Source organism: Alosa pseudoharengus, unplaced genomic scaffold (assembly GCF_046254945.1).
Source record: "Alosa pseudoharengus isolate Yale_2024_CS ecotype anadromous, Long Island Sound unplaced genomic scaffold, YU_APseudo_1.1 YU_APseudo_1.1_scf_9, whole genome shotgun sequence".
NCBI classification, from domain to species: Eukaryota; Metazoa; Chordata; class Actinopteri; order Clupeiformes; family Clupeidae; genus Alosa; species Alosa pseudoharengus.
Window position 1 is genome coordinate 21,112,079 of NW_027468881.1, and position 27,613 is coordinate 21,139,691.

At 41.4% G+C, this 27,613-nt stretch overlaps 1 protein-coding gene across 1 annotated transcript in view; it reads right to left on the reverse strand.

Annotated features, from left to right (window-relative positions):
• Window positions 1-23,280, reverse strand: part of oprl1 (opiate receptor-like 1) — a 41,727-nt gene extending 18,447 nt beyond the window's left edge. The window contains exons 1-3 of the mRNA XM_076275753.1: window positions 23,264-23,280; window positions 20,333-20,539; window positions 3,637-3,989 (exon numbers count right to left, since the gene is read on the reverse strand). Coding sequence (XP_076131868.1) covers window positions 3,637-3,989; window positions 20,333-20,535 — 556 coding nt within the window. The 5' untranslated portion in view covers window positions 20,536-20,539; window positions 23,264-23,280. The remainder of the gene's footprint in view (window positions 1-3,636; window positions 3,990-20,332; window positions 20,540-23,263) is intronic.
• Between the last annotated feature and the right edge of the window lie 4,333 nt (window positions 23,281-27,613).

Below are 27,613 nucleotides of genomic sequence, written 5' to 3' on the forward strand. Positions count from 1 at the left end.
TTTAATTGTGGTAACAACTTTGCTTAGAGTAAGGAGTAAATTTGTACTGATATTGTAATTAAGTTGGTGTGTTTAGGGACCGACGAAACTATGCTGCCATCTTCCTCGGCTGCCCCACGTGATCCCTCAGGTATATTTTCCATTAGAAATCCATCGCATTAGCGAACGTGTTGTAGCTAACTCACTTAGCTCATGTTAGTAGGGTAGGCTAGGGTCAGAAAAGAATGAGATAACAGTGGAAAGATACAATTACAGTGCTGTTATCAATTTGCTTGGTATAACCGTCACTCAACCAATGCTAACGGTAACATTATTTTACCTGGGCTAATTGAATAACATTTAGCTTGTATAAGATTAACGTACCTGCATTCTGAGGTTTATTTCGGCTTCAAAAAGAACTGGGAATTACATTTAATGTGAAAATCATCCTACCCTTATTAGACATTCTATGCCGTAAACTACAGTGTTGTCCTTGTAGGAAGCGTCTATTGTTTTTCCAACTCACTTTAGATTTACTTCCAACAAAGTTACTGCTTTGCTAGCGCCGGTCATAAAAAGCGGGATAATATAGAATATAGAATGCCAGTCATTTTCGGGGAAATAAGTCCCTTCAGGGCGAAGCAAGACACCTCCGCTGACATGTCGGGGTCCGGTTCGCCCTGGATTTATTTTCCCGATAATGACTGGCGTTCTATAGCCTACATTATCCCTTACTTGTGGTCCCCAAATGGTGGAATGACCTGCCAAGTGCCACCAGGTCAGGGGCATCCTTATGTATCTTCAAGAAGCTCTTGAAGACCCAACTCTTCCAAGGATACCTCCTCTCCTAACACTTCCTAATACACATTTCCCATGCACTTCCCACTCTTTCCTCCTCTACCTCTTTCCTCAACCACCTTTCCTCCTACCACACTTTGTCTAGCACTTATAATGCCCGCACTCTTATCATCTTGTAACAGTACTGACTGATGCAGTAGTAATTCCTAGCTAAGGTCTCCTCTGTACCATAGCTTGAATGTTATTCTCTGTTTGTGAGTCGCTTTGGATAAAAGCGTCTGCCAAATTTATGAATGTAAATGCTTGAGACGTTCTGAATGGCCTGGAATGCTCGGAGACAGAGTCTGGCTGTGGCCTCCACTGGGTATTCTCGCAGGTCACTGAGGTCTCTTTGTACTCCGCTACAAAATTATGTTACCAGTGCCGAGACAAAAAGAATGCAATCTATGCCTATTCACTCTGGGTCAAAATGATAGGAATTTTTGTCCAATTGGAGGGCATTTTGTCTGGGCACAAATGTTTACTGGCTTTGATTGCTCACGACAGACTGTGAAATGTGTCCTGAATTCACTCCTGGAGAGTGAGAGATGGTAATTTCAAAGTCTCAGGTGTCATTAGAACATTCACATACAGTATCTGTTTTTTCCTTCTTTTCCTCTCTGAATAAAAATAATTAGTTATGTAACATGTTTTCCATAATATCTAAAGATAAATAATGAATTTGCAATGATCTCAAAGTAACAGGGAGGGAATTGGCATATCTGAATTGTTAAACAAAATGAAATCCATTAGCATAACAACACTTTCATTATTTTCGCTAATCAAAAGGCTGCAAGAAAACCTCATCTTCAAGCACAATAAAGAGAACAAAAGGACTCATTGATTCACTGAACTAATTATCTTAAATGTGGTGTATTTTTTGGTGAAGGGCTAAGGCCTACGTGTGAAGTGCATGGTCTCTTTGCTCTATCTGTTTTCTGCAGAGAGGACAAAGGCTGAGAGTGAAATGGTTTAAAAATGCTATTTATTATTCAGCATCTATTTACCTTCAGAATGAGTCATGAGAGAAGACAAGGTACCAAAGAGGCGACACTGTGTGTCTGTTGGCTCTCCTTGATGCCAATCCCACAGAGGTCAAGGTCATATACACCCATCTATCTGCTGGTCTCTCTGTCTTTCTGTCTGTCTCTGTTTTGTTTATTTGCTGTTACTCTTACCATATTCTTCAGAAGAGGTCTGACACCTGCAGGAATTAGGGAGTGGTGATTGAAACTGTGTCTCTTCTTGTCTGTGCACCCATTTTCCACAGGGTTGGTTTGTTTGTTTTGTTCTCGCTGCTATGGAAAATGCACTGTGTGCTGCTTACACCAGTTCAAGTGTGCAAATGAAGGTACTCCAGTCAGGTATGGTTCATGTCATTAGGTGTATTAAATAATACCTGCGTTCATAATCTCAAAGCTAATTTAAGGATAATGATTGAAAAGGCACACCTGTGATGTCTTCATTTCATTGCTAGATTGAGCTTTTATGTCCCCAGTCACTATTTTATATTCTAAATCACTCAGCTGTTAAAGTCTGATGTAACAGAAAGTTAATTTATTCAGGCATCTCATCAGTCAGCCAGATTATTAGCAGTGTATAAGTACACACACACACACACACACACACACAGAGAGAGAGAGAGAGAGAGAGAGAATCACTCTCACTCCCACATTCAGAGTGCACAGATGTACACACATGTAGACACATGAAACATGTAAGTACAGGTGTTAGTTCCGCATCAGTATTCACAAACACATTCAGAAAAAGCAATTCTGTTCTAAAATACCTAGAAACGTGTGTCAACACAGGAGCTAAGACATATTTGCATATCATTCGCTCCTTCTGTTTCGTTCACATACATACCCCCCCCCCCCCCCACACACACACACACACTTGCACACACACACGCACGCACGCACGGGCACAGACACTGGCAAACGCCCTTGTCCTCTGTTGCTGTCGGCGCTTACTGCTGCCCTGTTTAGACAGAAGCCTTGGCATGAATAAAACATTTCCACTGCGCAACAATCCTTTTCCAGCCAGTCCTCCTCCTCCTCCCCCGACCCACCCAGCTCTTCCCACTACGGTACGGATGCGTCCCTGTAACGTGGCTCAGGTGAGCCGCTGCTCTGGACAAATCCGCCTCGTCATATCTTACGGTAGATTAAACCTGTGACACCAGGATCACACCGGAGAGGAGGGGAGAGAGGGAGAGGAAAAGGGAGGATGGGTGCTCCTTAAGAGTCATTTGAGAGGGAGATAAGTCAATAATGTGCTGGCTGTAGCCTGACGGGGGTTTGTGGGAATGAGAGGGTGGCGTGGGAGGAGACGAGAGGAGAAAATGAGGTGGCTCTTCCAATTGTGCAGGTGTTCCTGTGCAGTGGGGAGCGCACGCTAATATGCATGCTAATTCCCCACTGAATACCTCAATAATGTGGATTCTGGCGTGTTACGCATAAAAGAGAAATAATATTGCTTTACTTTCTCAGTTTAAGTTAATAATGCAGAATTTAAATGTAGGTAGAATACAGAAAAAAAGATTCAATGCAATTTGGCACTATGAATAATTAAGTAAAAGTATGACATTTTCTGTAGGATATGATATGATAGAACACCTTGCAAAAGATTGATTCAGTGCAGCAATTACTTTCCCCCCAAGCAGCTCCTTCTATAATTTCTATGACATTCTTCTTTCATTGAGGATACCGGTACACACACACACACAAACTCTCTCTCTCTTTCTTTCTCTCTTTCTCTCACACACACACACACACACACACACACACAAACAAACTAACACCAATGTGACAGCCTTACCTTCCTCCAGGTCCATATTACCCATGACCATTGCCGGCACTCCAAAGGCTGAGGCCAGCACCCACACGCCGATGTTAACCAGCTTTGCCTTGTGAGGCGTCCGCATGTCCAGGGCCTTGACGGGGTGGCACACGGCCACGTAGCGGTCCATGCTCATCACCGTCAGCGTAAAGGTGCTCGTGAACATGTTGTAGTAGTCGATGGAGATCACCGCCTTGCACAGGGCATTCCCGAATGGCCAGAAGCCCAGGTAAACATCGGTGCCTTGGAAGGGTAAGGTGGCCAGCACCAACGCATCTGCCAGAGCCAGGTTGAAGATATAGATGTTGGTGGCCGTCTTCATTTTGGTGTACCTGATGGAATCAAAGGTTGGTGGTGGTGATTGTTCAGTTTGAGGGGAGCAACACAAACAATGACCCACAACCTTCTGTCTGTATCCTTTATATCAAATCTATATTTATATCTAATTCAAATATTTTTTCAGACATGGTTTGAATGCCAGGCCCTTTTGAGTTGTGCGTTTCATTCTTACATTCGTCACATGAGTACTATTCAATATCAATGCACTTTCAGTGCATGCTGTCTACTGGCAGCAAACCACTGCCTATTCTCTTGTCTTTATGCTGATGTTGATTTTTAAATAAACCCTTTGTTTCATATTCTTCACAGTCATGAAATAGACCCTGTGAGAGACAGTGTATTCTACAGCAAGGTACAACATTCAAACAGGACCTAGCTAAGTCCAAAAGACAAGTAGGGACAGAAAAGAGTCTTTCTATTCAGAAAACCAGCCCTTCAAGTATTAGACAAAATAAATTATTTAGAAGAAAACCTTTACTGCTATCTATTATCTGCCTCTGCCTTTTAAAATGGGACTCTTCACAACCATACCTAAAATGTCCATTGACTGCTGTTTATGAAGTTGTTGTTGCATTATATGTTGACAAGTGAGGGGAAGCAGGGCTCTACAGTGCGCCCATTTCACTCGCACGTGCGAGTAAAAATGGTGGCGTGCGAGTGCAAAAAAATATTTAGGCGCACTGGTGCGAATGAGTTCTTACCATGTCAATGTTTGTCTACAAAATACACCGCAACATCGAGAAACATTACTGGTGCAAACCATAGAATCACGTCGCGAATGCAGCATAAAAACTACACCTCCCATCAACGTTAGCAGTTTCGCGTTGTGACTCGCTAGTAATCGCTTCTATCAAATCCAAGAGCGCGCAGAAAAAGCGGAAAGTTAGAAGCCAGCCAAGATGCAAAGATTGAAAAAATTAGTTCTTCTATCCACCGAATTCATCGGATATAGGAGGAACAGGATGAGATTCTGAGAATGCAGTGAGAGAAGGAAAGGTAACCTAACATGCCTTTTAGCCCAGTTGACGTATTGGCTGCAATATACAAAATATAGCTGTAGCGAACAGGCACAAAAGTAGCCTCCTGTAATACTCCCATTTTATTCAAAGGTAGAACGCTACTGACAACTCTAGGCTTCACGCATGCTTGTTTGTTTACACCGAATACAAGCTGAAGTGCAAAACAAAAGTAGGCCTTGCCTTGCCCCCATCAATGCAGATATTTCAAATAAAAAAGAAAAGGATAAAAAAATATATATCCTTGATAGCCTATGTTGGGTTTTGTGGAAGAGAAAATGGACTGTTTTAGTAGCAGTATTAGGCAGTATGTAGTCAGATAGGTCACCATGGGCATATTTGGATTAGCTACAGATGGATTCACAAATAAATAAATTAGCCTACATTTGGCAGGATACTTGATATACAGGCTAAATGCAAATATGGCAATGTATTATATTATTTTATATTAACAAAATGTAGGAAAATAGAACAGACTGAAAATAAAGTAGGCACTGATCTTTAAAATCCTGTTTCCTGTAGCCTAAATGTTGTAAGTCATTCTTAATATTCGCAATTGGTGCACTGGCATGTTTAACTGTTAGCTGCAGTGTAATGTTAGATTATGTGTAAGTTAAGTACAGAACTGACTGTGCGCCCAAATTTTTGTCTGTGCTCCTAAATTTTTTAACTTGGGCGCACAAGTGCTCCTGGAAAAAAATGTTAGTGTAGAGCCCTGGGAAGTTATTAATAGGGCCTTTCAGAACAGGCGTGGAATGCCATGTTGTCTATGTTCTGTGCCTTTTTATGGGAAGTGGATTTCAGAGGTGTCAATGACTAGCTTAGTGAACTAAGAATTTAAATGGGAAAAGGGTCTGCTTGGAGCTGATGCTGTCAGGTGCTCAGGATCAGGAAGTAAGAACAAGCACTGTTTCAGCTGTCAAAGCAAAGGCATACATGGAAATGACAGAAGGCAGGTGGCAGCACACATGGGGAACCTGGTAACAAAAGGTCATAACTGGACTGGCATAAGCGGGAATGAGTGTAGGCTTTTAGTCAGGGTAGGTGTTGTAAGCACAGTGCAATACTAGACATCAATGATGTAAACGACTAACAGCTTTATTTGAGAACAGGAAAAGGACGGGATTTATGATGTCAGTAACAAAGAAAGAATAATGTATGAATTTAGATCAAGAATGAATTTAGATGAAGGAAATAGTCTAGTTGGATTTGTGTTGGCTTAACTGGAGCCACCTCACCTAACACAGAGAGCATGATGCAAGACTGAAATTTGAAAATTGGGCTGTAAGATGGATATATGCTGTTAGGCTCTACATTAAGTCGTAGTTTGACATAAGGTTGCTGCACTTGGAGACATAACATGTCTCTAAAAGGTGCTGACATTGTTATCACTAATATAGGTTTGTACTCGGAGGGTAAGAAAGTTTAAGAATTCAGTTTGAGGATGTAACTTCAACACAAACGTTTGAAAATAAAATAAAAAAAGCTTAAGTATGCATAGCTTGTAGGTATCATGAGGCAACAAGGTTGGCAGTCATACATAATAAGATAAGATCAGTGGGAATAGGATTGGCAGCTGAATTATCTAGTGAATTGCTACATACTGACAAATATTATTTTGGTTGTTCACTTTAGAGTAGCAAAAAATATGTTATTTGAGGCAATGGAAAGAACTAGCTACGTTTTGCAGTTAAGGCAATTTACAGATGTGAAATTCTGTGACATTAATCATATACAATTATAGGTGTAGAAACGACATGGGTGTTGGCTGGGTGTACACATATATGCCACATTTTTTACATGGTTGTAGGCAATGCTCAAACAAAAACCAATCTACATACTAAACTGAACTATACACCCTTGATACCTTCCAAAACTGTGAGATGAAATAGTTATTCACTGAGGCAATTTTCCATTTTGTTTGAGATGAGCCTAAAAGGAAATGTGTGAGGGAGCACACACATTCTTACTTTAGCTGAGCGCTAGGAGAATAACAACCTTCTCAACATCAGTGATGGTTTTTAAGTTTAGGCACTGAGGTGCTGAGGTGCCGTGCAGTGAGCTCTGTTGCAATTTCCTGGCAATTGTACATATTTCCCTCTCCTACTCCACATAGGCTACAGCTCTTTTCTTCATCGAGAGTGACACATTTCCAATGGGCCCACAATAAACAGTGTCAAAATCTTTTGACGACATCGAAATAGGTTGATACAGCTCTCGCTCGGGGAGCAGAGACAAAAAGGGAACAGCAACTCCCTCTCATCTGCGGTATGCTAATGCTACTTCTCTTTTCTGCATCCCAACTTCCCACCCCCACCAACCTGTCACCTCTCCCCGACTTGCCTTCTGCTCCTCTCCCACTTCACACCCCCAGCTCGCGTTCTCTCATTCTCTCTTTTCGTCTACATCCTGCGTTTGTGTATCCTCTACCTTTCCACTTCTTCCTCATCTCTCTTTTCTGTGCCGCCCCTCGGCATCTTTTTGAAAACGGCATAATATATTTTGAAACGCTCACAGAGATTATTCCAGTGCCTCTCGGCGTGGGCCTTTTCTGGGAGGTTTAAGTGTGGCTTGTCTTTTCCTTTGAAAGCATAATGATGAGATAATTATGCCGCATAGCTCATTTCCTCACATTGATTCTTTGTACAGTCTGAGCTGGCACAGCGCAGGGGATGGACTGGGAGCAAGGAACGGGGCGAAGAAGAGACCAATACAATACAGCCTCTTTGTACTGGGGCAAGAAGAGAGCCTTATTCTGGAGTGCAGCAGACTTGGCTTGGTTACAGCAGTTAGTAGAATCTAAAAATATACTAATGTGGAGGTCATAAAGAACAGTAATTCTCAATGACATGTTGTTGAGATCCATCACTTTCTGGATCTACATTAATATGATGCTGTAAACAGGTCTGCGTAAGTTTTGGATCCACTAAATGCCTGCATCATTTGTATGTTTTTTTTGGTGTTTTTCTTCTAATCATGAAGAATGAAGCAGTTTTAGCATCCCTTACTCTTTGAATGTCCAGGTCAATACTGTGGAAAATGCACATCTGACTCACTGAGTTTAACAATTCATACAGAATATGAAGATAAAGGAAGTAAAAACAAAGTAGATTACAGTCATTTAGATGTATTCATTACAATAATCTGACACCCTATATCAGCTGAGTTTCTCTGTAAACCTGTCCTGTCACCCCTGTCCATTAGGAACCTGGCACTAAGAGTGAGAGTAACTGAGTCTATTAAGCTATCAGCTCCATCAGCAGTGCCAGCTGTCTCCCATCTCCCTGTTTGTGGCCACCACTTCGTCCCCTTAGAGGGTTGTGTGCCAGGGACGCGACTGTGACTCTCCAGGCCCTGGATGTCACCACTGTTTTTTCTCCAGCCCTGTGCAGTGTGCACTTACTCCATAGTTATACTATTTCTCTCTAACTTAACCCCTAACAAGAGGGGAAACTCTAGCCCACCCTGCGCTACCATTCCCTCTGCATTCATCATTGAATTTCAGGCTTTCAAATTCTGTGCATGCCTTGGCTTTGGTTCATACTGCATATCTCTCCATTCCTCTGCTCAAGACAAGCTATGCAGTTATTTTCTCATGGATGTTTCCATACTGGCTTGGATGTTGTGTTTAGCAGTGTTTTGTTACCCTACACTATTTTATTAATATGAATGAGCATGGGCTAGTTTTCCATGTTAAGTTTTGAAAGTGTCACCACAATGCAGTTGAGCTTGTTTTTAGTTCCTGATGTAATTATCATCCCAAGTTACAACGTCACTGTGTGAAATCCATATGGTTGGCCACGTAGCTGTTTATAGATAATTCTTCTTTAAACACACACAAAGTGGGAATTACCCTTTTCAATTTGATTTCCAACGTACTAGGGGGTACACATTTAGCACTAAGGGGGTATCCAAATAGTCTAAAAGTTTAGGTAATAGAACTACACTGTTGCTTTAAACAGTCTTGTAGACTCAGTTCTGGTAGACCATATTGCTCAGACAGCTGTTAAAAGTGTAGCTTCTTAAAGCAAATGTCATTAATTAGTTTTCCGCTAGGTTCTGATTCATACCTCGTCTATCTTAAAACTGAGGAACATTACATGTAACCAAAAATGGCAAAAAGTAACACAATCAGACTGAGTATGATGCTGAACATCTCTGACCAAATTTGACCACTCTGTTCACACTCTTGCTGCACCATTTATCAGTGAGATGCTTAAACGCACTGTAATAAAGTAAACACCAGTATTAACAGTCATGCGCCTCTCTAACACTCATCAGCTTACTTTCTATTCTTTGTTTGCGTATGTCGTTTACATCTTTCTGATCAGGATTTATTTCCACAATATCTGCCTATGGTTGGCATAACAATCCAAACAAGCGCAGTGCCCTTTTATGGGGCACCAGGGGGTGTGAATTGGACATACTCCCTTTTAAATGTTGAGCGATGTACAATAGGGTTTCATGTTTATAATTTGAATTCATTTTACCAGCAGAGTGGTATTTGTTTGATGCAAACCAATTAGCAGAATAATTAGTGTCATCATGCTATGTGGAGCTTAATATTCAGCCCAGTGCTCCTGTTCAGATGTCATTTGGGTTTGTTTATGTAATCTGTCCTGGCGTTTAAAGTTGGCAGGCAGGGTGTTTATGTCCTCCTGGGAATTTAAGCCATCAGAGAGGGTGTGAAAGCTGATGGGACTTACAAGAGTGTTGGACTTGGTCAGTGGCAGAATTATCTCTCTCTCTCTTTCTCTCTTACGTCTCAGAGAGAGAGAGAGAGAGTGATGGAAAGAAAAAGAGAAGGAGAGAGAGTGAGACAGGGAGAGATGCCCTGGGGCATATTAGAACTTCAGAACACCAAAACAATTCGATCATTTGCCATTAAGAATGAGAGGCCAGACGGGTCCCAAGACAAGCTTATGAGTCAGTCAGTGCTCCTCATAAATACAACTTTTTCAAAATGCATGACTCCCCGCATCAGTTTCACTCTTGGGCCTTTGAAGCTATGAGCAAATCATAATATTATATTGGATAATGTTAATTAAATGTAATTATAAACGAGTGATGAAATCATTTGGTCATGAAAAGGTAATAGTCCAGTGGAAATTATGGCCAAGCCTCATACCATGTCTCAAAATATTCGCCTATTAATATATTTTACTACTTTCAAAAATGCCTTGATGGAGACACGAAAGAAGTAGGGGAAAAATTTCTTGATACTGTGCCACATAAACTTTTCATGACATCTCATGTATGATGATTTATTCAAAATAACTGTAGCATTTTTCTGCCTTGTGGGCACAGAGCAACTCAATAAAGGAAAATAGGAGAAAAAAATTTACTTGAGGAATTTAATTCTATCTCCTATACCATAATATTTCAAAATTTAATGAGGCTCCTGCATTATTAAAGATCAGTGTCAATACGCAAACTGTCAGAGAGGCAGTGTGATGTTATTGAGGGGCAGAAGACAGCTTCTCACTCACTGAGGGCCCATAAGTCATACCTGTTTATTTCCTGGGGAGGGAATGTTCTCTCCCAGGACAGACCAACAAACAAACAAATGCACTGAATGCACTTTCAGAGTATGCCATTTTACAATTTGAATCCATTTGATGATTAATTCAATACCAACAGAAATAATTTCAATGTGATATAGCGCTTATACTATAAAAAAAGGCCATTTTGAAAAATGAAACACATGCCAGTTATTGAACCGGGTTCAATCATTCATAAAGTTCTCTGGCAACACCCGGATAATCTGAGAGGCAATTAAAACTGAATATACGGTTGATAATATAAGTCTAATGGCAAATGAAATCACTTGGCTTCATGATGTCCCTTTAAATGGACAAGTTGTTATTAAAAGCCCTTTGCTATGGCACAGCGATCAATCACTGGCGGGCAGTAAAATCACACAGCAGGGTCTGCTGACAAGGACCTCTTAGATGAAGCTAATGATAATGTTTCTTCATTTTGTAAGATCGTGCCAGTGAGTCAGCAGGCCAAAATGTGCATTTCATGGATATACCCAACAGCTTCAAGAGTAATGGTCAGAGCGCTGATGGATGAATTCCATCTGTAAAGGCCAAACCATTGTTCTTTAGTACGGCACTGTCTCTGTAATCTTACAAAGAATGGAAATGACAAGTATGATGTAGAGAAAATGACACAAAGATGAAAAGCTCTGAAGACTCGACCAAACAAAGGTACTGACAACCCACTATGACTGCAGAACTCTGGTGACATAATTATAACCACAGACTTCTACAATTCTATAGAGACACTTACGTCTCTCCATGACTCTTAGAGTTGCCCTTGATGTTCCGAGAGCTTCAACAAAAGATGCGGGTGCCATGTCGCAGACTAAATATATATACAACCTTTGGTCTGTTCCGGGGAAATCAATCTCTCTCGACAGCAATTGTGAAACACTGTGCTCGGGGTAATTGGGTGTAAAGGATTCCAAACACACCGCGGCGCTCAGGGAATGTGTACATGTCGGTGGCGTGGCACACGGTGATCAGACTAGACGGCGGGCTGGGTAGACTTGCCTTCTTTCCATTTCAGGCAATAACACTGCCAGCCCCACCGGACCCCCCTCTCCATTATATCAATCAAAGCTAAACAAAGTGGAGGGTGCTGGTAGGGTGAAGCATGGCACACACAAACACACTGCCGTAAATGTTTACATGGGGATCTGTCACAGGTTGAGGCTCAAGAGGTTTTCAATGGCAACATACATTCTTCTTCCATGCATTGTATTTTCCATACAACATGTTCCAACTCTCTTTAGAATAAGCAAAGTGCTCAGTTTGGATGATGATGCACGTGATCAATTACCATCCAAAACAGCCACATTATCAGAGCCATGCATTAGTGAATGGACCAAAGGAAAGAATAAAGTCAATTTAAAAGCGTTTGCGTGTACATTCATTCTTGTTGTCAAAAGAACACACAGCCCTAATGCACCTTCATTAATTATTTTATAGGTACAATCTCTTAAAATCAGATAACTTTGTGGAAGAACCACATCTTTGAAAAAAGGATCTGAGTAGAAAGCGTCCTTTAGGAGATAAACTTACCCAAAGCTACAATGAGTCAATATAGGCATATGCTGAAAAGATGATGAATGTGAACACCTACAGACTCTTATCCAATATCCATATGTACATTCTACACATTGTGCAATATACATACAGACACTATATACTGTCTACAGTCAAATATTACTGTCAGTGCTTTATTGTACATGTTTTTAGGGGATTGGAAAATCACTATGCTTTCATAAACAAAGGAATATCCATCTCTCTCAGAATTTATTCTAAAAAATAAATATGGACCCCTGAGTGAGGATTTAATTTTAAATGCACTCTAGTTGTCTAGATGGCCTTCTTACTAGGAAAGCCATGCATATTATGCTAATGCATTGTTTGTGTTAATGTTAGGCTGACTTATTGCAGTCGTGGCCCATAATCAGTTTGGGGTCATTGAGAGATATTACCAATCAGCTTTGACAACAGAAACAGTTTTTGACAAAACAAAACCATATGAACTCAGTGCTTTTGGAAATGCCACAAGCTCTTTGTTAAAGGGAAAGTCATTTGAATGTCTATATTGATTCGTGATCAACATCTAAACAGCTAAAGAACAGCTAAAGAGCGTAAAAGACACACTTGTAAATGGCTGTCGTCTTAGACCTTACAGGCTTTTATTTGTACAACACACAACGTGCAATGCAATGTGTTAATACCGAGATGCACAAACGAATGCTAATTTAATGAACTGGGCAAAACATTTAGCTAATATCATACCATGCAACGCAACGCTATACACAAGCATAGGGGTCAGTGCACAGGCCAGGAAGTTCTAAGTACATACATTTCTTTAAAGTGACACTGTTTCCTAGCCTGGTTGAACCCAAACAAACCTGTTAGTAAATTTGAATTTGCTCTAGAGGTCCATTAAGGTCCGTTTGGAAAGGATCCCACTGACAGATTCCGTTTCCGAACTTTTGAACTTTTACAACTTCCAGAGGCATAACCAGCAGTGAAGCTTAAATGGTGCTAAACTTTTACTTGTTTCAGTGTTGTTGCAAACACATATTTAAATGCATTCGTTTACTCAATTCCAAAGAAAATACACGTCCATACTGTATCTGTTTAACCCTGTCGCCATCAGCACGTAGCGCGTAGTGCCATGATGCGCCGGGTGCAGGATAGGGCTCAACACATACAGTAGAGACACAGAGTCTGCTTTGTGCCTCACTTCACTGTCACTGCTCAAGGGACATGCAAAGCTTTCTATTTGATTATATTAGAGACAGGCCAGAGATGACATCTGGACACACTCTGTTTCTAACGCTGCGTCTGGGTGAAAATGCCTTGACTACGCTGTTGTGAAAACCACTGTCCTTGTTACACTAAAGAAATCAATGAAAATAATCTGCTTATCTCCGCAATTTAACTGGATTAATTCACTGTCTTGCAAGGAAATCCAAAAGGTGAGAAACCATTTACAGACACAAATGAGAACTCACTATATAAAACACAATGGTGGATTACAGAGCCCCATATGGCATTGTATGAAATAGACCAACATTTCATTATAATCGACAATAAAATATCCTACTACATCTAGTGAGTCTCGTACTGAATTTAATGTTGGTGTTTCATGTTCCGGATGACTACACAACCATGCAAAAATACGAATAAATTGAGAAAAAAAGAAACATGCTACTAAGCCATAACACATTGTGATATCGCATACCACAAGGGGACCTTCACTGAAATTATGTTGAATCTAGACTAAACTATTTTTTTGGGTTACAATGCCTATTCTAGCTCTTAAGGGAATCCAGTCCAGACTCAAGAGAAGTTAACAGAGGAGGGAGGCTCTGCCTAAATGAAGAAACATATTTCTTCTTTTCTTTTACTACATCATTGCATCATTTTTATATTGTATAATGACAGAAATAATCGTAATAAGTTGACAGCACGACAATGCACCAATGTTCCTTGTATATAATAGGCAATTTGACCACAAATCAAAATAAGAAAATGGTTAAACACAAGCAAGGTAGTCAATGCTTCAATTACTTTGATTTGTTACATAACTGATTTGATTTGATACATAACCTGGATTTGAATGTGGAAAATATTAGATAAACATCTGTGAGCAGCAGATGATATTTGCCCTCGTTCTCTGTGCATGGCGGTTTCATGAATCCTCATTACCATAGCAGCAACTGTACTGTTGGTGGGGGACAAAGCAGAGTTCTGCATATACAGTAATACAGAAGAGGTTCTCGAAGAGGCATAGAGGTTGGTTACAGCTGAGCCTGGTGCTAACATCACGTGGCAAGTCACCCTATAAAAGTCTGCACCAGACTCAAACAAGGCTTATTTTCAAAGGAAAACCTCTGTAAAACCTCTACTTCAGGTAAGTCTCCCAGAAGGAAGACAGGGAGATTATTATTATGCTTCCTATCGCTCATATCCGTGAATGATGAATGATTTACAAATCTGAGTGCAGTGTCTGCAGCTTTCTGTAGTATTTTCATACAGGTTTTGGGAGGATGCCAGCCAGAGCAGAACTGTTCGCTGCCAGCCAAGAACACTACAGCGTCTGTGTTTGACTGCAGGGGCACTTATGGTTAATAAAGTGCATTGTCAGCCAGTGAGCTACAGTCAGTACACCCCCCCCCCCCCGACACACACACAGGCACACATAAACATATTGACCTACACACAAACACCAGTATCCTACCACCACTGCACAAAACTGCACTTGGCTGCTGATCTGCTGGAGAAAATGAAGTCTCATAAATGAAAGCGGAAAATATAGAATGGCTGCAGATTGAGCTTGAGCTTGGGGAAATTATCCTCAGTGAAATAAATTTGTCCTCCCCCATAAATCGCCATCTGAGGCGTCATTAGCACAAACGACTTGCACCACAGCGATTCCATTCTTAACTCCTTAGGCACCACGCCGAGGATCAAATCAAAAAGAGAGAGCTCCAAAAGAGTCCTGTGATGAATGTAAAACACATTTAAACCATATTGTTTCTGTCTGCAGAGGATAAAAAAAAACACATTGGTAGTTGCAAAGGTTCATCTTTTAAGAACTGACCTGATAATGACTTGAAAAGAAGCCTCTCTGGTACTTGAATGGCTGACTATGGCTATTGTGGTATTGTGAACCCAATTCTTCTTTGGAACAATACCAACCCCAAAAACCTCCACAAGGACAGAGGACAAAAATAGTCTTATGAAACAACACAGATTTGAAAAATATGCAAGTTTGATAAGAATGGGGTCATACTGTTAAAATCATACAAGGTACACTATGAGCAAATACAGTATTAGGTGAAAACAGGCCAATATATATATTTTAATTTGGGTATATCACTTCTTGAATCTAACTATTTCTTATCCCTTACAAATAATTTGAAGGTTTGGAGGTAATGCGTTTCCTAGACCAAAGCCACATCTGGTCAAATCTTTGCTTCAGTAACTGGTGGAGTTAAAAAAAAAAACATGTTGTGAGTTTAAGCACAGCCTCAAACAACTGTAAAAAGAGAAGATGACAGAAATGCTAACCTGACCAGAGTACTCATACACGTGTTATTGTAGAAAACTCTTATTGAACCAACAGCAGCAACAATCATGAAAAGTGCACTTAAAACACTGCAGGACACAACGAACAAAACCGAATGGGCATAGGCACGTTCAACATCAAACCAAGTTCATTCAATTTCCTATAGTTGACCACGATATGATCTGATGACTGGAAACAATGAAAACTAAATGATGGTTATCAGAGAAAGCAGCAGCAGGAGGATGAAGGACCCAGAGAGGCACAGAGTCCACAATAATACCACAAAAAGGTTCCTAGCAACATACGTCATCTGACAGATATGGCTCACTCAAGGAACAGCTTGTCGATGACTCTTGTTTTGGAAAAATGATGGAGAGAGTATCACCCTAATACCAAAGACATCGAATCACAGCGAGAAGTCAGTGGGCTATGACAACTCCAAAATCCCTGGGGATTCTCACCTAAGTTGATAAATGCACAGGCAGATAATGGAAGGCCTCGATTCTAGAGCACCTTTCCAGCTCCAGGTCTTGTGTGACAGAGAACAACCCCAATAAAAACTCAATGATCTGACAAATCCTGAGCAAATGCTCTGTTTCTGTCTCTGTTGGCTGCGAGGAAGTAACATGAAATGAAAACATAGAAAGAACATCTTGAGGGTTTGGGAGAGAAAAAAAAAAGAGAGAGGGAGAGAGAGAGAGAGAGACTGATTTGTTGATCTCACTAGGAACCTTTTTTTTTTCAAAATTATCACCCTCCACTTCAGGCTCCTGCCTGTCCCCCATGAGTCCTCTATTTTATTGGTTTCCTTCCAATGAAACACAATTTCCAAGTTTGTAAAATGAACTTATAACTCACAGCCAACAGCTAAAGCCATTAATGTAACACCCCTGTAGCCCATTCCAATATTGCATGCCTGAAGTCATTAACTCATATTGCAGAGTGAGATAATTGACTAAGAATTAGCTAATTATTTTCATGCCTATTTGATGCATCTATTCCAAAGATGCATAAATAACATCAGACATCTGATTATTCTTAAATAGGTCTAACAGGGAGGCTACGCCAGGCACATACTGTAACTGAAGTGTTCCATTCGCACAGTGTCTGCTGCAACAATAAGCTTCCACTATAATCAATGGAACTGGCTAAATCAGAGAAAATAGCAGAACATTTTTAAAATACAATTTGGACCAGCCTTTAAAAAAACTATTTTTATGCTCAGCAAACGGGAGTGCTTCAATTGTACCCCGGCTGTAAGATGAGGAGATAGGGGGTAGATAGGGGGTAAGATGAGGAGATAGTAGGGGAAAGAGGGCATCGTAATGGGGTCCGTCTGTCCATCTGTCTGCGTGTCCGCTCACACAACTTTAAAAGCACTGGTCCAAAGAACTACAAACTACAACAGGCAGAGGGTCTCAATTTCTCTGTCCTCTCGACATGATAATCAGGATCTGGCTCAGATACTGAAAGTCAGTTTCATTAAAATTCAGTTCCACTCTGGTTAATATTTTACTGATGCGAGGGTCTGCAGTTGGCTGACTGCTTTAGTTGATATTGGCTTTGGGTTAACATTAAAATATTTCTTCATCACATGCTATCACAACGAAATCAAATTCACACCATATTAACATTCCACCTAAAGGTAAATCTAAAGTGTAGAGCATGAAATAGAGAAGCTTCTGGACAGTTACAGTAGGTTTGACACTGAGATTTTCCTCATAGAGACTCCAATGTAATCATGTATTTTAGTGCTGATATTGCACATGTAACAAACCTGTGGCTCTCTCTCTCCCTCCCCCCCTCTCTCAGGACCCATATTACTCAAGATTATCGCTACAAGAGCACAAATTACCCCACTGACTTGGAGGCTATATAGAAGTGCAGCTCAGTGCAAAAGGCAGTTAGTGCACTAACTGCTGTAGGCTGCACGTAATGTCAATCCATGATAAGAGTCAGCTCAGGAGCCAACAGTGTGCTTTCTCCTCAGCTTGAGCAACATCACTCAGGCGTCATCCTTGGCAGATTCATAAGTATTGCCTGCAACTACCAGATGCCATTGTGCAAACAAACACACTGTCAAACACACTCAAACAACCCCCCCCCCCTTATGCAAGGTATGATCATTCCCTGTGTAGTATCTTTCTTCCTAAGCTCAATCTAAGAACCCTCCCTTGGTTGGAAGGCAGCAACATCTTGACAGCAACAGTGCCATGAGACCAAAATGCAGTACGATATTTATGCTCCATACTGTCAGACTGAAGCCCTCCTTTTAGATGTGGCTGGAGGGCGGCGCATTCATTAAGCTATAGCATTGATCAGATGGAAATAGACCAGCTATAGTGAAAAAGTGAAGGGCTTGCAGCCTTTTCCCATTTCACTCAGCCGACTTGCCCATATGTTTTCTAATATACTTTTACAGAGATGGAGCAGGCCTGTAAAGAAAAACAGTGGCTGACTATGGGGCTGACTATGGATGGTTTATGGCTATTTGGAGGTCTATTAAGGACGAATAACCCTATTGGGATGATAAAAAACTAATTTTATCATTTATTTTTATAGCTGAGATGAAGACGGGCTCAAGTACTTTCTCATGCTTCAGGGAACTGGAGTAATACCTCTTTTAGATGATCTTTTGATCATGAAGATGAAAAAACATTAGCTTAATGTCACAGATATAAATCTAACCAGCATCTAGAATGGAAATTCCCATTGAAACCAAAACTAGTCCAAGCTGAGACAACTGTCCTCTTCACATGGTCATATCCTGGAATAAAAGCCTACATTTTAAAAATAATATAGAGTAGGGAGAACTATAGAGAGTGATGATGATGCAGGGACAACCTTCATTGATCCTTCAGTGTTATTTTGATGTATTGCATGAAGGGCAAGTATGCATATACCATAGTGAGCTTTACATTTAGCAGAATAGTGTTGAAGTACATAAAAAAGATTCATCCATCCACCCAAAATCCCACCCAAAATTTAGTAGGTGTGTCACAATAATTATGTTATCAACCCATCGTAATACATGTATATATCAACACAATAACTCTGATCAACAATAACTTCAATGTCAATATTGCCCAACCACTTTGTTTACATTCGTGGCACTGGACTTATTTATTACATATTTGTGTTTCAAGAGATATCCCAAAACATAGCAATGACTAGCCTAACCTATCCTACAGGCCAGCCTTACGATTACACAGTCGTGGATATTCTTGTATTGCTGTTGCTGATATGTCTTTCATCTGCACAAGCAGTATCACCCAATCACAGTGTTTGAGCCGTGAACATACTGTATAACTGCACTTGCAGGTGGAGAGAAGCCTTGTAGCTGCAATATTCTACAGTTACAGTCATATTAGCGTACGGCAATAATATCAGAATACCACAATATTTACAGTGAGATTAAGAACGATATTCTGACGCTATCAAAGCCAAATTCACAAACTGTCCACTGGATTATAAACACACCACTCGCAGAAGCGGGCGGCTGACCTTACTTCGAATGGGTCAGGAGTGACCACACACTCATCATCACTACCACATCAAAGGCCGCTTCAGCACATGCTACCGAGTCATTACTGCTGGACAACTTTCTCTCTCTGATACGCGTACACACACACACACACACGCGCAAACACACACACACACACACACGCACGCGCACGCACACACACACACACACACACACACACACACACACACACACACACACACACACACACACACACACAGAAAGGAGATGGCCAGATGGAGGATCCACAAACTCTATACCAAATAAGGTTAATGAAGGAGGGTGAGAGGGGCAACAGGTGTGACCTGATCAGAAATGTGCAGGGGGTCCTGCTGGTGACGATGGGGTGGGGTACATGGGCTTGATTTGATCAAATCTGTGCCTTGAAACAAGCTCAACTTTTGGGGATTCTAGGGGATGAAAATCAGTTGAATGACACAGAGAGGTGGGGGGGGGGGGGGGGTAGTGTTTATACATGTAACACATAGATATGTTGTTTGTGTGCGGAGTGGAGGGTTATGCGACACACACACTAAAGACACACAAACACACTAAAGTTTACATGGTCAAAACAAAGGTTGTCAACACTAAACAATGGTGTCAAAATGAAGAAAAAATATTATATACATATCACAATCATTGGACATTTTTTTGTTTATGAAAAAACTCCATGATAACTAAAGTCCCTATGATTACCTTGGAGGCACACTCCTTTACTCTTTTGTCTTTTCACTCAATTACACTCAGCACACCAGCATTGTCAGAACTCAATGAAGTTTGTAAATCACAGCCTGACATGTTTCAGACAGTTGCTCTGGACTGCTCAGTACAAGACCCCAGATGAGTACAGAGCATGTGTATGTGCCATGGAAGCCCCTCTCTCTTCTAAGAATTACTGTATGTCTTCACTTGGCTAGCTTGACCTTGCCAGAGTGGCTGGCTTGAATGTGCCAGACAATCAGAGTCATTAAGACTTCTCTGGAGGATACAGTCTATAGCAGATGTGCTGAAAGCACAGCCATTGTGGCGATTCCCAGTTCCCAGAATTCCCCTCTATTGCCTTTACAATCTCCTATATATCTCCTACATATTTCCCACTATTGGGAAACTGCCCCAGGTAGGAGACATGAATACATAGGTGACACACACAAACACATTATCCATGTGACTGTGTATTTGTTTTGAACAACCTTACCTGACAATCACGTACATGACCAGACAGTTCCCCACCAGCCCCACCACGCAGACAATCATGTACACCATCACGATGGTGATCTTCAAGCCGCTGGGGAGGAAATTCTCCTCTGTGTCGTTAGCAGAGTGGTTCTGAAACAGCGAGTCGTTGTACAGTTGCAGGTGTCTGAAGTCGACGAAGCCTGATTCGTTTAGAAACTCCATCAGCCTACTTTTGTGTGAGAAGAGAGGGGGAAAGGAAAGAGAAAGCGAGTGTAGGACAAAATGTAAACACAACACTCACCATGCAAGATGCCTGAACTTTTGATATAGGAGATGCCATTCTGTATAAAGCAACGGGCTATACAGCGCCACGCTGAAATGGTCAAGGAGATTTAGACTCTTAAAATCCATGGGGCGAACAGCTATTGCAGATATACTACGCATCCACACAGTTTTTTTTACAAGCAACAGTTACACACTGATGGAGATAATGGTTTCATACGAGGTAAAACGTCTGCAGGTATCTTATTGCTTTCACTACATTCCATGTTGTACTGCTAATAGCCAACAAGAACGAAAAAAGGCTAGCCTACTTCAAGGAACAATGTAAAAAAATGCAAGAAATACATGCAGCGGGAATTGAAGGTTAGTGTTCACATACCGTTGATACCGAAGGGAGCCGAGGTCCGTGCGATCCTTATTCGAGAGGACGTACCCTCAAGCTTCCCGAATGGAACTCGGGGGGTATTTTCTTGAAATATATGTTTAGTTTAAATAGTACAAGTACCCTGTTTACGTCTCAGTCTTTCTGCGGTGTTGTCTTTTCCATAGTCGCGAGCTATTCAGATTACTGTAGATTTCAGGGAAGAGAGAAAAAATTTTTTCTGTGAGTCGGAGAGAGAGAGAGAGAGAGAGAGAGAGTTCAAAGGGAGGGGGAGGTGTGTTTGAAGGCTTGCTGGTTGTTTTAGTTCCCTGGAATAGGTTTGCTCGTCAAACTACAGTGGTGCCTGCTCTCCGCTAGGTTCGACTCCCTCGTGCCCCCTCTCCACGCTCGCACTGTTTTCTCCGCACGCGCTTTCCCTAAGCTCATTACGCACGAGTCCCGCGCAGCTGGACAGATTGCGTCGGCCTGGCTAAAACACGGCTTTTGGCTTGATTTCTCTATCTCGACTATTACAACCAGGGATGCCCGTGTCTCATGTCCTGTTTCTATCCATCCTCTCAATTCCCTTGGAGCTGCATAGGAAGAAACTTATCGCGATATAGACTACTAGGGTATTTGCAAAAAGGCTATGAAAGTAAACATATTATATTCGTTGTTGTACAGCTCCACAGGTTCAGACAACCCCGACTGCGCCTGTGGGCTTGTAGGATCCAGGGGGATTCTTTATATTTCTTGGAAAATAAAAGGTTTAATTTGTTCTAGTGCACTGACTTGCTCTTTGGGCTTAGTGTCCAGGCGAGATTTCAGTATGCCTGAACGCATCACTAGATAACAAATGATTTGTTTACTTAGAAAGTTAATCAGTCTTAGATGTTTGCACAAAACTTTACATCAAGGATCACCAAAGCAACTAAACACACTTGCAAAAACTTGGATTTCTAGAATGAATAACGGCTGAATAATATTCCACATCTCGACTTCTTTATATTCTTTCATTCGTGATGCATTCTCCGTGACTTTAAGTCATCCTAATGGCTACAGGGGGTGCTAGTGCTAAGACATAAGAACGCAGGTCATAAATCACATCGATATACTGTAGTCAGAACGGCGAATGACAAATAATAGGCTATAGTCTACTTAAATACACTCAAATCTAAAACCAGATTTTCCATAGAGCACACGACCACGCCATAATATTTACATGTTTGTGAGCAATGTGCTAATAAAGACTTATAAGATAGTGTGAGCTAAACCCATGTATAAAACACAACCTACAACAAAATTGACATGGGACTGTTCTGTCGTTGTCCAAGGTCCTGAAACTAAGGTTTTTGTTTGACTTTTACTTGGGCTTCGCCTATGACTGCGCCATGAAAAAAATCAAATCAAACCAGATCGAACATAAGTAGTAGGTGGCTAGTAATGTTTTGCAGTGGTCTCTACATTGAATATGACCGGCAACTCATTCGAATGTCACTCATCAACCGTAGGATGACATCAGTAAAATGTGCAGTGGCCTCTTAATTTTTACCAGAGCTGTATAGGCTAAATACGTTATTTATCTATGCTCATGATTGCGTGTAAACACATCGTACAAATGTCATAGCCCAGATAGACTTTAAATATTTAGGTTTCTACATTCAGTGAGGTTTAGTTCATACTTTATTAATGTTGAGTCAAGAATGTTACATACGTTTGTGCATTTACTGGTATGCAGCATATTAACATGTGATGCTAACTGTTCATGAGTGGGGAAAAAAAGGTAATTGCCAAAACATCAATGTCTTACAACAGCAAGCATGTTCAGACCATACCTGTATATCACAAGAAAAATGACACCCTCTTCATTGGTTATGAGCAGGTATCAGCTATAAAGGATTTGCAGGCACCAGTGTTTCTAACAGCAAAAAAACTGGTGCCACTTTTCACACTTTTTTGTGAGCGATACCATTGTCAGAGGATCTGTCAACATGTTCTCTCTGTAACAGTAGAATTATCTCATGTCGACTTTCACAAGTGCATTTTCTTAAAAAAAATCAGGCAACCAAACCTCTACTCTTTTATATTGTGACTGAAGGCTATTTTCTGCCATATAGCTTATGGAACAGGCTATTTGTCATGTTTTAGAAGTGTCTACTATCTTTAGCCCATCGATGTAATCCCTTTTTATCCCCTTATTTCCCCTGAACATTGCCCCATTATAGGCACCATGCTTTGGACCAGGTAAGGAACTTTCCATTTGTAAAAGTTTTCTTAGGCACATTTTATAGGATATTTTTTTACTGCACTGCTGAGAAAATAGATAGTCCTTTAATTAGGACTGAAAGTCTGTGCTTTGGAGTCTGCATTCAAGATCCTACAGCATCCATGTCAACAGTGCGGCCGGTCTCCGACCGTTACCATGGCAACAAGGAGCATGGGCATGTGGAACTAGCACAGGCTCACTAGAGGACGTTTTGGCGGTGGTGGAGGTGTGTGTGTGTGTGGAGAGAGGGGGGCAGAGCTTGTTGCCTCTGGTCTGCCTTGGTTACAGTGACATCAGGGACTGTTTGGCTCCATAAGGAGTGTGAGACATGGTATAGGAAGATGGTCCAGGGCAGGTTATTTTACATTATTTAAAAAAAGATTTATTTGCTCGACTGAAGCTGAATGCCGCTAAGGCGGTGATGCCCTACAGGCATACTGCAGTTTGTGGGCACTGCATGCACTCATGCTACATGCTACATATGCTGCTTGTTAATATTTTATATTAGTTTGTTGACTCTGAATGACATCACTATAGTGTGCTTCAACAAGTTTCTATTCTTAAGTCTTTCATTATTACCTGTACCTAGTTCTTCCCGTTCTTCATTTGTCTTTCTTGTCTGTCTTCTCCTCTTCTATCTTCATCACCATAATGATCCTTCTTTCATTATTCATTATGCATTATTCATTAGTCATATTCATTCCATAAACTGTGTATAAGGCTAGAATATAGTCTGACAGGGGTAGTATCAACATTGGTTAGACATAGAAGTCAAACTCTAAGTAGAGCTGGAGAATGTATACAGTTGTAGTACTCCACTACAGTTGTTATAATGCAATATAATAACTTGCAGCTGTCATCTTAGACATGGTCATAAGACGCCATTTTTCTACATTATCATCACCCTGCATTTAAAAGAAGTGGGTAGCAGTCCCAATGTCTGGGAGGGAAAATGATCAAATTTTTAACACCAGTGGCTGAGTGGTAACTTACCTCAATGCAATCCTTTATGCTGTCACATATTTCTGCTGCTCAGTTTGTTGGCAACATGAATGATCAACTCTCAGTGCCTCACTCTAGAATGACTATGTTAAGCAGAGAGATGCCAGCGTGACAGCTGTGAGGCGGGGGGTGGCAAGGCCTTGCAAGGGAATGGTGACAGCCAGGAATGCTGTTCTCCCCCGGGAAACTCCTCTGGGAAATTGACAGCAATGTCCTGGCCTTTGACAGGGCAGGGTATTTGCAAGGCTGGCAATTAAGTCTGGTACAGAGGACCGGCAGGATCACAGAAAGAATAGAAGGGACAAAAGTGTCAGGTGTTGGATGGAGGGATGGAGGAAAGGAGAGGGGCAGTGATACACTGATAGGATATGGAGAGAGGGAGAAATAGAAATGGGAAAATATCAGGAGGCCAATGAACATTAGTGCTTAAAGTCTTATTCAGTGCTAAATGTCTTATTTTTTACCAGAAAGGTAAAACTGGAATGGTTGCTCATTTCCTAATTTGTTGAAAATGTTGAGCTTCAACACATTTTCACTATGCTTCCTTCCTGGAAGATAACGTTTATTGAAGAATTGACACCTGATGATGCATTATCTATAGTACAGAAAGGAATCTGAATATGAGAGAGAGAAATGGTGTATTTAAAGGTACGGATGTGGAAAGACCAAAAGCAAATAACTAGAGAGCCTGTTGGACAAATAGTCTTGATCAGCATATTCAGGCAATGACTGTGAGCAGACAGAGGTACTTGGCTCTACAAAGGGTTTCTTTCTAACCCCCCCCCCCCTCCCACTCCTTAAAAAAAAAGACGTGTTGGGAAAGTGTGTGCTTTAGAGGAGTAAAGAACAATGGGGCCCAAAGAACCTGTTGGAGCTGCGGCTCTTTGGAGAAGACTGAAGGAGCTCCAGCTGCAAGTGAGAGGAGAGAAAGGAAGACATGGCTAATTACTACAGAGGCCCAGTCACGCTGGCCCTCAACACCCAAGCTGGCCCTCAACGCCCCATCTGCCTGACACAGCTTTATATCTCTGTCTTCAAAGCACAGAGAGAGAGAGTGAGAGAGAAAACATTTTCTAATCTTTCATGGCATAATGTTTTGTAGATTTTTGAAGATCATGGAGTGTTTTTCAGCAGGGGATATCAGGTTTATTATGTATTGTTGCTTTATATTTTTGATCTGCTGACAACGAGAATCACAAATAGGCTTAGGGCTAGATATCAAATGCTTATTTCACATATGGTGGTGTTTTATAATAATGCAATGGTGCAATACACTTTCTACCTTGTTAGCTAGAAAGCCATCATTGCTGGCTATTAGATTAGGTGGTTGACCAGGGTTTGATTCATTCCTGTCTTTATAAATCACTTCGGACAAAAGCCTTTGTTAAATAACAACAACAACAACAACAACACATTGCATTCATATACAGTAGTGCTTGATCCAGGCACCCAAAGCGTTTTACAGAGATGGGGGACCCTTACTATCCACCACCAATTTGTAGCACCCACCTGGATGATGCATGGCAGCCATTATGCGTCTGAGTGCTCACCACACAGCAGTTTGAGGTGGAGTGAATGAATGAATGAGCCAGTTACACTGTGGGGTGATTAGGAAGCCAGACTGAGTGAGCTGGGGGGTATTCCATCAACCTCGCTAATGAAGGCGGCGCTTAACAGAAATAGTTAGTTAGTTAGTTTATTTGTCCTTACATAGGAAATTTGTTTTCACATACCATACAAGCCTCACAGACATGAAATACATAGATACACACAGTCACAGTTCTTCACCCACCACCCACCACCCTGCCACCACATACCCCACCCACATATATCACAACAGCACACAAACAGCACATATACATCACATTACACGGATACAAACAGGAAAACCATCACCAGTTGACATTACAGAGGAATGAGGGCGGCACAGTGATCCATCACCGCCGTGATCTGTTGTTAAGTGCTGCTATTGCAGAGGGCACAAAGCTTTTCCCGAAGCGTACTCGCTTCCACCCCATAGCCCTATATCTGCGTTTTGATGGAAGCAGATAGCCTGGCGGGCCATCCTATATCATTGAAATGTATAGTCTGGAATCGAGCCATTCACCTCGCTTAATCCAAGGGGCGGGCAGAGAATTGTCTTTCAAACTGCCTAGGCATGCAATAGGCCAGCGCTACGACCATATCCGTATCCGGTTGGCAAAACGGCAAATACATCCTTCTTCGAAAGGAATGACTTAAGTGCATTGTGTTGCTCAACTTTCAAAGAAAAGCACAAGTCCAACTCCTCCAAAGTTGACGCCAACGCCGATTCAAACAACCGCTCTTCGTTCGCCATAGCCACCTTCCTTGTTGTTCACTGTCGCAGGACTGTCGTTATCCTGTTAAGCCCGCCTTAAGACTCTTTAACAAAATAGAGCGCTGTGATTGGATAACATCCACGGTGTTAGCCAATAGAAATTCCTATGGTTTGCTACTAGACGTACAAGCTGAGCAAATTAATTTGCCGCCGCTAGAGTGCGTCTAGATTTCTAGGCTAGGAAGCAGAATGAAGAAGGGATTGAGGGGGTGGGTGGGGTCATGAGCGATGGTCCGTGCTCTGTTCTTGGTGAGTGTGCTGTTGAGGTCTGATAAATTAGGGGTGGGGAGGCCTATTGCTTTGGCTGCGGTATGGGTGATGCGTGTGAGTCTGTTTCTGTTGGCAGCAGTTAGCATGTTGAAAGATAAATAGCCTGGCTTGAACTAGCGTAGACTTTCACTTGGGGCTGAAGCCGTTCCATTAACTCAAGTTAGCAGCATCTTGGCCTCGTTTATTCAAGCGAGGTGTAGTTCAGCTTCATCTCTGCTCGTGCACGAGGTAGAACAGTAGACCAAAACTGTAGATTGACGAAAAGAGGATATATGTCGTAAAATTAAGACAATACTAGACGATTTCTGTTCGATTTGGCAAGCGCCATCTACAGAGAAAACAAATGATAGTTGCCTACAGAAATTGGAGAATAATGAAAGCATAGGCCTACATTTAAAACAACAATGCTATTGGTTTGAAATAAATTGCGAGTTTGATTAGCTTCACTGATACAGTCATACTGTCTATGCTTGAACAAAACGAGTGAATGAATAAATAGTATTGTAGCGATCTCACCCTCAGACAAGATTCACCTTTGGCCAGGACGGCCATTTATTGGAACAGGAAGACTCAAACACAATCAGACAACTAGGACTCATACAGATAACTACATAGGGCAACACATGGCTAGTCTCAGCCGCACATGTAACACACAATAAGGGTTTACCACACACATCAACACGAGGATAAGCACATGAGGTACAACCAAAGAGACTAACACGCTAACAAATACACAACATGGTACACGCAACTACAACTA